Raw genomic sequence first — 13,764 nt, 5'->3', positions numbered from 1 at the left:
TGATGTGTAAAGGGAGCTGTATATGTACATTCTTATAAGGGCCTTGGCTTGAGTGAAATTACTGCCTTTAAGTATTTGCTATAGCGGAGAACAAATTGGAGGCAGCCATCCTCATGTAAGTTCAATATATTTACTGCAGAAATACTTTTAAAGGGCAGTTTGAATCAGATTTATGATGACAATGGGAACAAAGACTAAATTCTGTAAATTGTTTAGGAATCTTACCTTGTTTACTTGTTATTTACTTGGCACTGCATGTGTTATATTAGATGTTAATTGGTTGAAATATTTTTCAGAGTAAAGAGCTTTCCCCAAAGGATTCTAGTACCTATACTTCTTTCTTTCTACTTCCGTGCTCTGTGACTTTCCTTTCAAGAAACTGAAGTTTTTGTGTGCTTGTTCATGTGTTACATCTAAGTTGTTTTTTTAAGTAGAAGGATTTTTATACATTTCAAATACAACTCCATGCCAAATACACCTGGCTTTACAGTTGAAGTGCTGAGGAAATTGTCTCATTTCAGGCACCTTGTAAGTGATTTTTAGTTATTATTCTTATTATCTAAAATTCTTGTTTAAATGTCATATCAAATTACAAAATGTAAATTATATTAACTATTTTACATAGTAAAAGTATTGGTTTCAGTTAATCTGTGTTGAATATATGTATATGAAAAAAATATCTATATGTTTTTTTTCTTTTAAACCAGCATCAGTTAAAAATTAAATATACCAACATCAACCATCTTTTTTTCAGAGCGATTACCAATAGATTGTAAAATTGAATTGTTTGAGCTGATTGGATATGTTTTCAAAGTACTTATCCCAGCTAATACTTTTTTCTTTATGGGTTATCACAAAAATTTTACTTTAAAAGTTAGACTTTTAGGCCTGCTGCAGGTAAATTTCTTTGTTTCATAATTCAGCATATAAAAGCATATACCTTATCCTCCTTAGGAGTAATTGTGCCCAATCTTCTTAGCAAATATACCTCCAGTGTCATTTTCAGGGTCATTAATGTAATACATATTTAGCTCTTACAGCTAAAAATGACAGTTTATGAAAATGAAAATGTTTGAAATAATAAGTTCAAAACATCACTCTTTAGCAACTTTCCTTAAGAGGTGTAATTTTACTGATATTGCATTAGTGGATAGCAAACTTTTAAACCTAATGGAACTTTTCATTTGGCTTGATTTGCTTTACTTGAATTTGAAAAATACAAGAGCTAAGTTACAAGAACAGGGAATTAAGTCTCTGTTTAACAAAAAATACACAGAGGAGAAGGGAAGTTAGACTCTGCTTTTATTCACTTTTATTCACTGGGACCTTCTAATTTCACAATCATTTACTTTTGGAAAGAAAATATTATTTTAAAAGGTAGATGTGTGGTAGAGTTTATTTTAGAAATGTAAATCACATGTGCTGACCACAGGGACCAGGCAAAAGGGAAAATACACCATTTGAAGAGTGAGTCTGAAATGATTTCTGGGCTCATTTTGAGGCCAGGGTATCTCTGGTAGGTGGCTGCCTTTCTTCTTTCGGGCGCCCCGATCACTTCTGAGAGGTGTGGAAGAGGCAACGAAACGATCCTTAAAGAGTGATGCTTTTGCTTAGAGTCCCAAGAGCTGACAAGCACCCTGGACACGGGTCCCCTGCACAAACATGAGCTTGTTGGGCGAAGCGAGGCAGCCACAGGTTGGCTTTTCCCCCGGAGCGGGAAGGGAAGCGCCCTCGGTGCCGCCTGCGGTGCCGGCGCTGGGCGGGGAGCGCCCGGCAGCATCCCCGGGTGCCGCTGCTCCGGGTGCCTCTCCCCCGGGCAGCACAGCCCCGAGCCCGGCCTTCTCCCGGGCCGCAGCAGCGCTGGAAATGAATATTTACATCCCCTGGAAAAGCGCAGCTCGCCACCGCCGAAGGGCCGGGCGGAGGCTGGAGCCGAAGGTCGTTATCCTTCCCGAATGCGAATGAGCCCGTCCCGTCCCGCGGCTCTTGGCTCAGGTGTGCTCAGCTTTTTTTTCATTAGATTCTCAATTGGGTTTGAGAAGGAGACCCAGAGCTTCTCGATAGCTCGGTGCCATATGGAAAATCTGCGCTATTTTGATTATGCTCTATGTAAACATTTTAATATCGGATACTTAAAATCCAGAGACTGTCCCAAAGGGGATTAAAACATAATCCTCTCTCTCTATAGCTGTAGTGGATTAATTTCGTATTCTCTCAGTGGCTGGCTTGCTCCCTGAAGGCTACAACAAAAAGATTCAGTGCTCCTTAAACATGCTATGGAATTGCAAGTTGTAATTGGAGATTTCCAAAGGACAAGTGTAAAAATGAAACACTGCTAATACCGATTTTTTTTTTCTTTTTGTGCTTTAAGTAGAGAAAAATTCTTTAAAGATTTTTTTAAACTTAGTTTGAACCCCCCCTTTCCTGAAATCCCATAATGTGACTGCTATTTGCTTTCTGGGTTTTTTTTTTGTTTGCGTTTTTTTCTTTTCTTTGTTCGTTTGGGGCTTTTTTGGTTTTAGGTTTTTTGTTGGGTTTGTTGTTTTTTGTTTTGTTTTTTTTTCCCCCGGAAACAACACAAGAAAACCTTTTCTCATCTGGAAAGTACGACAGTGCTTTTTCCTTGACGCATTGCGATACCTCTGACATGTTTACCTTGCAACAAATCTAGGGTGTCATTTGAGTAGAATGCAGGGCAGATGCCAAGGTACCAGTCTGGGAGGGAGCTCGGAGCCTTTTCTCGGGAGGAGTAGAAAGCCAGAAACCCCCAATTTCCCCTGCTTTCAATAAGGGGCTAAGAAGTGACTGTTGCCTTTCCCTCCACGTTTCACCCCTGCTTTTGCAGCTCTGCCCCCGCTCCAGTCTGTGAGGGCACATCACCCGCTAACCGAGGTGCACCATTGTCTTCGCCTGAATGGCAGATTATAGGGTTTGGCCTTTTGGCCATTAAATAGCGGTGGCTTTATTTTTATTTTAGCCACACAACACCAGGGAAAAGAGGTAATTGGATTAAACTGATGTTCTTCCTTCTGGGATTCAGCAAAGCCCACAAACGCCTCCTTAAAGTGATAGAATATCAGGTCGTTTCCAGGACGCGTCTTTCGAAGGCACTTTTCTCCCCGCACAAAGGCCCGGGAGCCCATCACCCTGCGCCGGGCCGAGTGTGCCCGAGGAGGGCCACAGGAGGGGTAGGGCGCTCTGCTTGAGAGGGCAAGTGCTTCTGCAGGGCAGGGAACCGCCGGCTGCCCAGACCCCCCTTCTGTAAACACAAAGAAAGAGGGCCTGGGGAATAGAAACCCAAATCCACTTGTAATCGTACAAGAGAATCGGGCGTAATTACTTGAGCAACCTAGATGAAGATTGATGAGGCTTTAAAGCGGCGTTTCGGATCGATCACCCTGCCCTTTGGAGCCTGCAGCCGGGCTTCCCCGGCTCGGATCGGCTCCTTTCCCACCGCCCAGGGAGGGAGAGAAGATGGAGTCGAGACTGGGAGAGCAGCAAGGCAAGCCCAGCGCATGTGATTCCGATCAGCTGACTGGGGTCAAGAGGCTACCTCGGTTATTAGGAGATGGAAAACAATAAAATGAAAGAAAATAGAGTTTGTATCAATATTATCCCGTCTGCCACGCTGGGCTGCTGAAAGCTGTCAATGAAACTGTGCATTTTAGCTTCCCCCTGTACGCACAGCAATCCCTGCCTTCCTCTTTATTTATTTTGCAACGTAAATGACAAAATATTGTGCAATAAGGGCTCAAATTGGGTGTTACAGCAAAGTAAAGCATTAACAACATGACAGTTAGGTGAGCCTAGACAGGAGTAATTTGGGCCAAGTGAGTAAAAATTTGAAGTGCTGCTTACAAGAGCTGGTAGGGAAGTGTGCGGGCAGTGCTGCGGGAGGAGGAGAGGGCTCATCCGAGGCTTCGGCCCCGGTGCGAGCCGCAGCCCAGGGCTCGGCTCGGCCGCGCCAGCGCCCGCACGGCGCTGCTGGAGGGGCGAGCAGCCGGGAAAGGCAGCGGAAGGCTCACGTCTCTCTGCCCTCTGAACAAGAATCCCCTTAGTGCAAGGGAGATATTTTAGCTGCGTAAAACCAAATCCTGTTTAGTACCTCCTGAGATGGTCCTAAAAGGTGCATCAGTCAGGTGTTGTACCCAGCTTCTCAATACTTCTCAATACTGGAGCTTTATTATTTATATGTCAGACGCGTGTTTGTACATGTATGTTTGTCTGTCTATGTACGTGTATATAAATAATCCCACAGGCTTTCGTGGTTAAATCTAGAAGAGTATTTTATATATATTTTCTTCTAAGCAAGTAAGCTGCCCAAACACGGCCGCTGTCAGCTTTAACAGAAGATTGCATTGATATTGAAGATAAGATAGTGAAAAAGCGATCCTCTTGTCTTTTGGATTAAAGAAGGGTTGTTTTTGGTTTTGTTTTCCTGAATTAAAATCTAACAATTTGGGTGGAGAAGGCTGCCTTTTACAATAGGTCTTCCCCATCCCATCTTTTCAATGCCCGTGAAAGCGTCTCGTCAGGGAATATATTTGAGCGAAGTAATACAGTAATTTCAAAAGGATAAGCGGCAGCGAGTTGAAACAAAAAATATCTTGCCGTAAATGTATTTAACTGTAACGATGCCTTTGTGTGTGGGGTGTATTGAAATAGGTGGGGGGGAAAAAAAAGAAACCGAACAACTAAACAAACACCCCTGACATTTAGCGTTACTTGTCCGAGTTGAGGTTGAATCCAGAGTTTAAAATAATGCCCCCAGGCCTCGCAGGGTCATTGTGGCGGGCAGGGGCTGCGGGCTGCCCTGCCCTGCGCCCCCGGCCCGGCCCGGCCGCCGCGGGGACCCTGCGCTGCCAGATCGAAGCGGTGTGGAACGAGCTGCCGCTATCGCACATAAACAGTGATAGTGTTAACGAGGAGCAAAAGGGCATGAAAAGAGAGGGGACCTTCTTCTGAGAGGCAGCTATTTTTCACCCTAACCCCTCTGAATTTCGCTGCTGTGATTTATCTCGCAACCCCGGAGCTCACAAACTCGCTTGTGCCCCGGCCGCGGAGTTCAAAGCGCTGGCCGCGGGCAGGAGGGGAATGAACACGGCGTTTACAAACTGGGTTTACGAGCGGGCTCGCCGGGCTCTGGCTCGGCGGAGGGAAGGGCCACCGGGGATGGGCCGGCCGGGCGCCTCCAACCTGACGCCGCTGCCCTTGCCTTGCAGGCCCCGTGGTCCTCAGCACGCCGGCACAGCTCATCGCCCCCGTGGTGGTGGCCAAGGGGACGCTCTCCATCACCACCACAGAGATCTACTTCGAGGTGGATGAGGATGACTCGGCCTTCAAGAAGATCGACCCCAAGGTGAGTGCGGCGGGCGCGGTCCCGGTCCCCGGTCCCGACACACGTGAGCCGGGGCCGCACCCTCATTCCAAACTCCGCTCCTGTCTGCCGCCTTTTGCTGCATTAAAAAAAAAAAAAAAAGGCGCAATGTATTAATGATGTTAAATCCTCTATTACGGCAGCGTGCGCGTTTTCCAGCAGCCTTTCGCGCGGTGCCTTTGTATGAACGTGGTCAGATTTAGTAGTTAAGCCAATTGCGCTGAAATCCCCGGAGGGAGCAGCCGTCCTAGCCCGCAGCCTTCCCGAGACACAGCGGAGGGTTTTACGCCTTCCGAGGTTATCGGAGAATCCCGTTATTTCAAAAACGTTAGTTTCCACGTAAGAAAATACGGCGCATTTTGTAAACACTTTGTAACTGCTGAAATGAAACTTAATGTTTGTTTTCTGGGGGGAAAAACAAAATGGGGAGGGGGGGTTGGAATAGACATGTACCGAAGACTTGGTTCCTGGGAAAGCTCTGGTTTGTTTTTTTTTTTTCCTGAAGTCATTTACTACTACCAATTCCCCAGCGCCGCCCCCCTTCCCCCTCCCTTCGGTGAAAACCTCCAGCCCAGCCGCAGCAGAGCAGGGGTGCGTGACTTGAGCGGAAACCTTTGCGTGGCTTTCTCCCCGCGGGGACGGTGCGGGGGATGCCACGCGGGGGAGGAGGGGGCAGACGCAAGGGATGTGTCTAACAGGGCGCTCCTCTCGTCTGCGTCTCTTTTTATTCTTATCTCCCTTGCTTTATTTCTTTGCTATTGCTCTGGAAAATGTTGGAAGAGAGGAAATAGAGGAGGTACTTTTACAAAGACCTTGAGGTTTGGGGTTTTTTTTATGCAAAAATACTATAAATAATTTCCAAGAAAACTCCTTGTCTGAATACGTTTGCAGTGAAGTGATTTCTCTCTGGCGAAAAATTTGTCAAACTCGGAACTCTTTTCGCAGTGCTGGGATAAAAAGTTTCTCTTCCAATCTCTGGGTATAAATAACAGTTTCTCTAAAGTGCACCCGCTGGAAATAGTTGCTAGTGGATGTCACACAGGCGATCGGCCTCTTTCAGCACTTGTTGACTATTAGGACCCTAATCAAAATCCGAGTTGTTAATGTGCGTTTTGATTTAAAAGCCATTTTAAAGAAATGCATCCTGACAGGGACCAGGCAGTGCGGTACACACAGGCGGCTTTGGATTGCGTGCAGTTTTGTAAGCACGCACATTATTCCTTATGAATCTCTGAAAGCTCAGGGGCTTGATTTCTGGGAGTGCAACTGGCAGCCTTATCACATTCGGAACGGATTTGGAGGTCAGAAGTAATATTGTTGTTCACTTTATTGGTGCTGGCTCTCACCTATAAATTTTATTTTCTGCTTTATTAGTACCTGCACCAAATTGCTGGTTTTATCAGGATCACTGATTACTCAAAACACTGCTTCACAGCTACGTTGTGTTTCCTCAGCTTTGTTCAAAAGCCAGCAGAAACACAACAGCACCGTATAATAAACCCCTCAAAACAGACTTCTTTCCTGACGGCTGAAAAAGTGTAACTGTATTAATAAGTACGCTGGTGTCTGACAGTTGCTGATGGTGATCTGGAGCTAAATTCCAATATGTTTGTACAACCACTATTTCCCTATTCTACAAAACTATTCAAAATGCAACGTCAGGAGTCTGCCCTTAAGTTTTCTGCTGTACAGGATTTAAGCAACTATCCACAGAAAGGCAAAATCCACAAAACATATCTGTCCCTGGTTTTTCAAGTGGAGAACTTGATCCAATATTGAAACGCTTACCCATATGCATTTTACTTCATTTATTAGCTTGTAATTAAATAAATCAGCAACAGAAATTAAAATCTAAATCACAAAAAGTAATTATCCAGTGTATTTCAAGTGCATTTTCAAATATATAATTCCAATATTCAAGCGTTATTATATAAGCAGAATCCAAATTTCTTTTGAATATATTTAAATAACATTTCAAGTATATTTATGGAATGTTAGAAATAGAACAAGCAATATATATGAAACGAAAAATGTAAACTTGTTAAGTTCAGACACTTCAAAAGACAATTAACAAAAGTACCGTGATAAAATCTACCTTTTTAAATGGTATCTTCTTTTTAGCAGAAAATGTTCTTGAAGTATCCAAAATGGCAATTTAACTTCTGTTCACCAAATCACAAAACACCAACATCCACAATTTCAAAGACAATGTGATATCACAATATTTGATACAAATTAAAAGGTACATTAGGGTTTGTTCAGGTGGCATATCCAAATAGCTTTTACTCACAGAAGGTTTACATAAAAATACCGGGTTTTGTTATAATCCATTGGTACCGTTTTTAGGCAGAATGGTCACAATCAGATTACGGCAACTTTTCCTTTCCAGGTAGCACACTTTCCTTTCTTTATTTGTTTTGTTTTGGTTTGGTTTTTTTCCTTTTTGTTTTTTTCCCCACGGGGAACTGCAAAACTGTGACGAAGAGGAACGATGCTTGCTGTTCTCATTTGCTTTTCTTTGTGAAGAGCCTAAGCTATATTCCTTTTTAAAAGAGAATATTACTTGCATTGTCAAGTGGAAATATATGACTTTTCAAACAGGCATCTTAAACTTCATCGGGAAATTAGCAGATTTATCGGTCAGCCCGGTTTTATAGTTAGCCTCTAAAGTTTCTCCAAACTTTTCGGGTTGGTAAGTATTTCCCTAGCCAGTCGCCACGTTTGTTTGGCCGCGTTTTCCAGGGCCGAGTGAGGTTTGCCCTGAAAGAGGTCTAAGTTGGGCAAGAAGTAGTGCGGGCACCTCCTGCACTGGAGGCACGAGATGAGCTGCAGTAAAATCCCGTTGAGCCGGTCCCCCAGGCACGACTCGTCCCAGTCCGATTCGCGGGGATGCTTTTCGCATTCGTAGGAAACCAGAGTCTTCATGTGATAATTATTCAGGGGCTGGCCCGGCAGCTCCAGGTGACGGTCCCGTAAGGTTTTGAGGATGGAGAGGCATTTCTTCCTGCAGCCGCCCATCTGCAGTCTGTTCTCAGCTTCCGCGAACTGCAGCACCCAGGCATCGCTCTCGGCCGAGCTCTGCTTGCCGGCCAGAGAGTGGCACTCCTTGGACAAGAGGTTGAAGCCTTCCGCCTTGACCTCCGCCACCCGGTTGGGTCCCGGCCAGGGGATGTGGGGAAGCGGCCAGTGTGCAGCACTCCGCGGCCAGATCCCCGTGCACTTGAACGCGGGAGTGATCTGCACGACGTACCGATCCCTGATCCTCAGCTTCACTTCGCTGGTGTCCGCCACCATCTTTACCACGTCTCTGTAACTGCACTTATCCACGGCTTGAGCCACCAGAGTCTGGAATCTGGACCGGATTTTGCGAGCGGAGAGGTAGCCAGACGCCGTGATGAACTCCACCCAGAGGGACATGCTCCTCTTGCGCCCGTCGCTTAACTTTAACACAGCGCAGCCCGGCAAGGAGCCGTCGTCCACGAAGTTGAAAACCCCCATTTGGTTAAGATACAGCACGACTTCAAACTCCGTGGGGGAGATGACTTCCAACCCCTCGTAGCGATTGTCCATCTCGTTCAAGGAACTGATGAAGCGAGGCTCCTGCACCTCCACCTCCTTCAGCACGTCCGACACCACTTTGCAGACTTCTCGGATCGTTTTGGCGATTGCAGCTTTCCTGGCTTGGCATTTCTCATTGTAGTATTTATTCAAATGATACACCAGCTTGGCCTGGGCCGCGATCATGTTGGGGCAGAGATCCGGATTGTATACCGGAGTCTCGCAATAGGCTGTGGGATCCAATGCGGCTGCTAAGGCTGGAGCCAACTTCAGAGGAGAAACAGGCTGCCGCACTCTGAAATGTAACAAATGTTTTTCAAAATGCGCCGGGGCTGCTGCTCCTCAGATGCTCTCTTCCTGCTTTTTTAGATCAGCCGTCTTGAAGTGTGTGTGTGTGGCGGGGGGGGTGGGGGGGGGAGGGGGGGGAAGGGAGGGGGGAGCAGGCGGGGGACTGGAGGGGGCGATATTTTTCCTTCCCCTTTTTTTAAAGGGTCCGTGAGTGAGAGGAAAGCATCGAGAGCAGCACCTTTCCCAGCAGCAAGAAAAAACAAAAGTTGCACTGAGACACAGCGAGGGTTCCAGTAGTCAAAATAATAAAACCTCTTCGTATTTATTTATGTTTTCCCGTAGTAATCACCGTGTGTATGCAGGGCGGTTAATCAGATGGTGGAAAAAAGTGCCGTGTGTGTATGTCAGAAGAAGCTGGCTGTTGGTTTGTATAAGAGCCCAGATGCACTCGTGTGGAAATTATAAAGGCAGGGCCAGGCAGGCGGGCGGCCAATCGCCACTGGGCTCGTCACTGCAGCCTCTTTCAGCTCAAACCCGGCTAATTAATCCCTCTCTAGGAGATAGATACGTATACACAGCCACACGCACACACACACGCACACGCAGGCACATGCAGAAAGGTAGAAGGTTACTGGCTGAAAAGCCTCCCCGGTCCTCTGTACACTCGGAAATCAAGAGAAATCGCTCTCCTTTGGGTGTAACTTGAAGGGTATTGACGTTACGAGAGGACTTGGCAAAACTGTGCCGCTCAGTACTGAATCCCTGCGTTCCTCCTCATGGCCGGGACGTGAATGCAGGTGTATTAATGGGCATCCATCAACTAGAGAGTACAGACCGGGCTCGCTCGGGCAGGAGTACTGGCGTAAATTCATTAACCCCCACTCGGCGTCACATCACGCTGTCCTTTCCCTCCTGATAGTTGTCTGTAACTGCAAGCGAGAAGTAGGTTTGGAATTTTTTTATTTTTTTTTTTTTCCGCTCGTGAACCGGCCACTGACCAAGGCAGCGGATTCACGGCAAATTTAGTGTTCTTTGGAATAAAATATCGCTCAGAAGTCCACGATTTGTATTGTTTTAAAGGATCTTCTGATGGGTTCTAATCGATTTTGAGGTTTAATGCATTTTGGCATTGTCTCTGCCTTGCTTTTTGTATTTGTACCTTATGAAGGGAGAATCAATCGCTAAATATATCTGTCAGGTCTTTTTCACGTTCCTTCCAAAAATCAAGTAGCAGAAATAGACGGTAAATCTCCTTTGCCAATTCTTACCGTCGTTTTTATATTCTGTATTGCGTTCTGATGTGTTGTGAGGAGTGGATGTTCGGCTGCTTTTCGAGACGCACTATAAGTACCTATTAATTTCAAACCTGGAGGATTTATCGTACAGCGAGCTGTGCTAGCAAGCTGCGCTTAGTAAATGTGCACACGGGAGGCACGCTAGCGACTGCAAACATGCTGGCTTGCTTGTCTGACAGTTTGGGGTTTCGCCTGTGTGATGTGTAATTAGCAAATTCCGCCTTCGGTACTTTAAGTGTTGGTAATCGAGACCTTTATTTGCAAATAAGCTGGAGCGGTAAGCTCTTCGGCTTCACAGCATTTACTGAGCTTCACTTGAAGAGAGCCCTAAATTTTATGTATATATGAAAAAAAAAAAACCAATGAAAAAAACAAACCGTCAAAGCTTTTTATCGGTTGGACTCTTTAGACTACTGACCGAGTACCTTTTCCTAAAGTAACTGTCACAGGCATATCAGTCGCTGAGGAGAAGTCATACCACAAAGAACATTTCACGGCATTTATTCAGCGTACGAGTGCGACCAACTTTATTGCACATAGCGGAGAATTTGTGACTGTGCTCTTGGCCCCCTCGGTCTAGCGGTTTATATGGGTGTTCCCGTGCCGCTCCCGAGAAGGAAGCCTACCGGAATCCTTTCCTGCTCTTGAGTTGAGCAGGGCTGGGGCTGTCGCTGAAAAACTGCAGGTGACAGGTCGTCCCGAAGCAGCTTACCTCTTCTCGGCCGCAGCCCTTGGCCGCCGGGAGAAGGGCGACCGCTTTCTGGCTGTTTGGGGCGGAGGGGAGGCAGTTTCCTCCCGGGCTCTCTCCCTCCTCCGCTCAGTTTCCCGGCCGGGCGCCGGGCGGGACACGCGTGCCTCCCCCCGGCCACGGTGGCTCCGGCGGCGGCAGCGGCACAGAGAGCCCGGCCCCGGTGCCTCCCGAGCCGCCGCCGAGGACCTCTGCCGCCGTCCCCCGGGCTGCCGCCTCCCTGCCTCTCTCCTGCCCCGCGGGGCGGTGGCGTGCGCGGCCGCGGCGCTGCGGGCTCCGGGGGCCGGGTGCCCCAGCCTTCCCCGGGCAGGCGCCCCCCGGAGGTCGGGCTGGGTCCGAGGGGACAGGCGCCCGCCTTCCCGCCGCTCCTACCGGCGGCTGCGCGGGCAACCTGCTCGGCGACAGGGGCCAAGGTCGGCCCTCTTCCCTCTTCCCCCTGCCGCGGGGGCCGGAGCACGCACAGCCGGCTCGGCGGCACCGCCGCCGGCCCCGGCAGCGGGCGGGGAGGGGGAGGCACCTCTCCGGCCCGGCACATCCCGCCTCACTGCCCCAGGAGGGGGCCCGGCACATCCCGCCTCACTGCCCCAGGATGGGGCCCGGCACGACGCAGCCCGCCCCTCGGGGCCGGGGGCGATGGCGGTCGCGCCGTGCCCTCAGACCCGGGGCGGCGTTGGCCGCAGCAGGGCTCGGCTGGGCTGTGCACAGGAAGGAAAAGCGATCAAGTTGGGACCAGCTCCGGCGGGCGGGTCCCGGGGACCGACTGGTGCGGGGGAAGGCCCGCGGCAGCCCCAGCCCGGCCCCGGTTCCCGCCCCGGGCGGCGGCCGCTGGTCCCGGAGCCGTCCGGCTCCAAAGGACCGGTGCTGCGGTGTCGGGGTCGGCTTCTTTGGGATGGAAATGTCAAAGATCCCCTTCTCGCAGGGTCACAGACCAGCGCTGCGTAAAACCGAAAGTTACAGCGGGCGGACAAAAGGTTGTCCCTTCCTCCCTTTCCGCCGAGGGAACAGCCCTTTCCTGCGGTGGGGGCACCCCTCAACTTCCCAGAGATGCAGGAGCCTCAGAGCTGCACGTTAGCGATGGGGATGTTCCGGGTTTTGCTTATTTTTGCCCCCTGGGTTTTAGCTTGGCAATTCCAGCTGCCAAAGGCAAAATGGAAAGGTCGTACCTTTAAGCTGTCAGAAGTCGTAACATTCATATCGTGGCAAAATTAATTTAAACAAAAAGTACGTCTTAGATACTAAATCAGCGTTTTCTATGTGTAGTGCTAAGATTAAGCTATGATATTAAGTAATGCAAGTTATATGTATTTATTGTATCTCGGTGGGTATGAGAAATATTAGATTTAGGCTTGACTGGGTGGTGGTTAACACTGAAGGTCGCTATTAACTCTGCTCCATCATTTTGTTTCGCACACCAAACACTTGATAGTTTAAAAATTTGTATATTTAGGCATTATGGACACCACTGAAATGTGGCTGTTGAAGTGATCCAATCGTTTAACATGACAAGAAGTCAGTTTGGTTTAGATGTCGAAAATTATTATCTGTGTGACTATATGTGATATGAAAGTATAGATATTTTTCAAAGCTTCTGACCACTTACTGCAGTTAATTTTTCTCTGTAGTTATTAATGCATCCTTGGTAAACTGCAAAAGGAGCACTTTTTCAGCAATGAATTTTATTTCTACTGGGTTTATTGAGTATTAAGTTGTTTTGGAAAATCGGGATTAAAGTCACCTCATTAAAATGATGATTGATCATTTGTCATGATAATGGTACCATATGATATTGGTGACTTTTACCAAATTGCTGTTTTCCAGATATTTCCCCTAATTAGGGGGTACTATAACAGTATTTGTTGAGCTCTGCTTGTTATTTCAAATCTTTCAAACATTGTCTTGTCGTAATGCTCATGTTAGCCAAAAAGCCAAATGGTGTTGAAAATCTTTGTATTCACCCACATCCCCAAATTGCAATTTGGAAAAAAAAAAAAAAAAAAGTTGCCATACATATAAATTTAACCAATAATTTTTTTTTTCATATGGTGAAAAGTGTGAGTTAAAATGCACATGAAGATGCATATCTACAAAAAGGGCTTGCATGGATATCACTTTATATTTCTTATTATATAGCGGTACTCCACACACAACTGCTCATGAATTTTAAAGTTTTATTTTTTAATATCTGCCAATTGCACTAGGGATGTAGGAAGAAAAAAAAAATGAAGCTGAGTTGATTAAATTATTTATCCCTACTGCTGAAGTGAGTTTGAAGGCTCATTGAATGTATCTGATTTCTTGGCTCCTCTTTCTCCCCTTCCCCCCTCAATTCTTCCTGGTTATTTCATCCATATCATCCTGCCAGCAACAATAAATTCACTTTTTTTTTTCAAGTAAGAAAACTAAAGACAGATATTTGTGCTGGGTTTGCTATATGTGTCACATTTTATAAAATAGGCAGCATCTTTTTTTTTTTTTTTGTGATAGAAGTTGACAGTACC

At 47.0% G+C, this 13,764-nt stretch overlaps 2 protein-coding genes across 10 annotated transcripts in view; one reads left to right on the top strand and one right to left on the bottom strand.

Annotated features, from left to right (window-relative positions):
- NBEA (neurobeachin) overlaps nucleotides 1-13,764 on the top strand; it is a 460,815-nt gene that overhangs the window by 306,207 nt on the left and 140,844 nt on the right. For all 8 annotated transcript variants that reach the window (XM_088067905.1, XM_088067892.1, XM_088067894.1 and 5 more), the window contains one exon: nucleotides 5,223-5,359. In XM_088067905.1, coding sequence (XP_087924031.1) covers nucleotides 5,223-5,359 — 137 coding nt within the window. The remainder of the gene's footprint in view (nucleotides 1-5,222; nucleotides 5,360-13,764) is intronic.
- On the bottom strand, nucleotides 5,361-9,307 carry MAB21L1 (mab-21 like 1). Of its 2 annotated transcripts, XR_015774645.1 has the most exons (2): nucleotides 7,473-9,307; nucleotides 5,361-5,456 (listed from the first exon to the last, which is right to left on the bottom strand). XR_015774645.1 is itself a non-coding variant. In XM_005516307.3 (1 exon), exon 1 carries the CDS (start codon nucleotides 9,119-9,121, stop codon nucleotides 8,042-8,044), a length of 1,080 nt encoding a protein of 359 aa, XP_005516364.1. In that variant the 5' UTR covers nucleotides 9,122-9,307; the 3' UTR covers nucleotides 7,171-8,041. The 2 variants fall into 2 exon arrangements, 1 of the variants encoding a protein (XP_005516364.1); XM_005516307.3 differs by lacking the exon at nucleotides 5,361-5,456 and having other exon boundaries at nucleotides 7,171-9,307.

The sequence above is a fragment of the Pseudopodoces humilis genome, chromosome 2 (genome assembly GCF_049639895.1).
Source record: "Pseudopodoces humilis isolate 2021_Gansu_Grassland_sample_001 chromosome 2, ASM4963989v1, whole genome shotgun sequence".
Classification (NCBI taxonomy): domain Eukaryota; kingdom Metazoa; phylum Chordata; class Aves; order Passeriformes; family Paridae; genus Pseudopodoces; species Pseudopodoces humilis.
This window is presented reverse-complemented; position numbering and strand designations above follow the sequence as displayed.

What these genes read in the sequence shown, in the direction of transcription:
- MAB21L1 (XM_005516307.3), bottom strand. Translation starts at nt 9,121, where the DNA reads ATGATCGCGGCCCAGGCCAAGCTGGTGTATCATTTGAATAAATACTAC.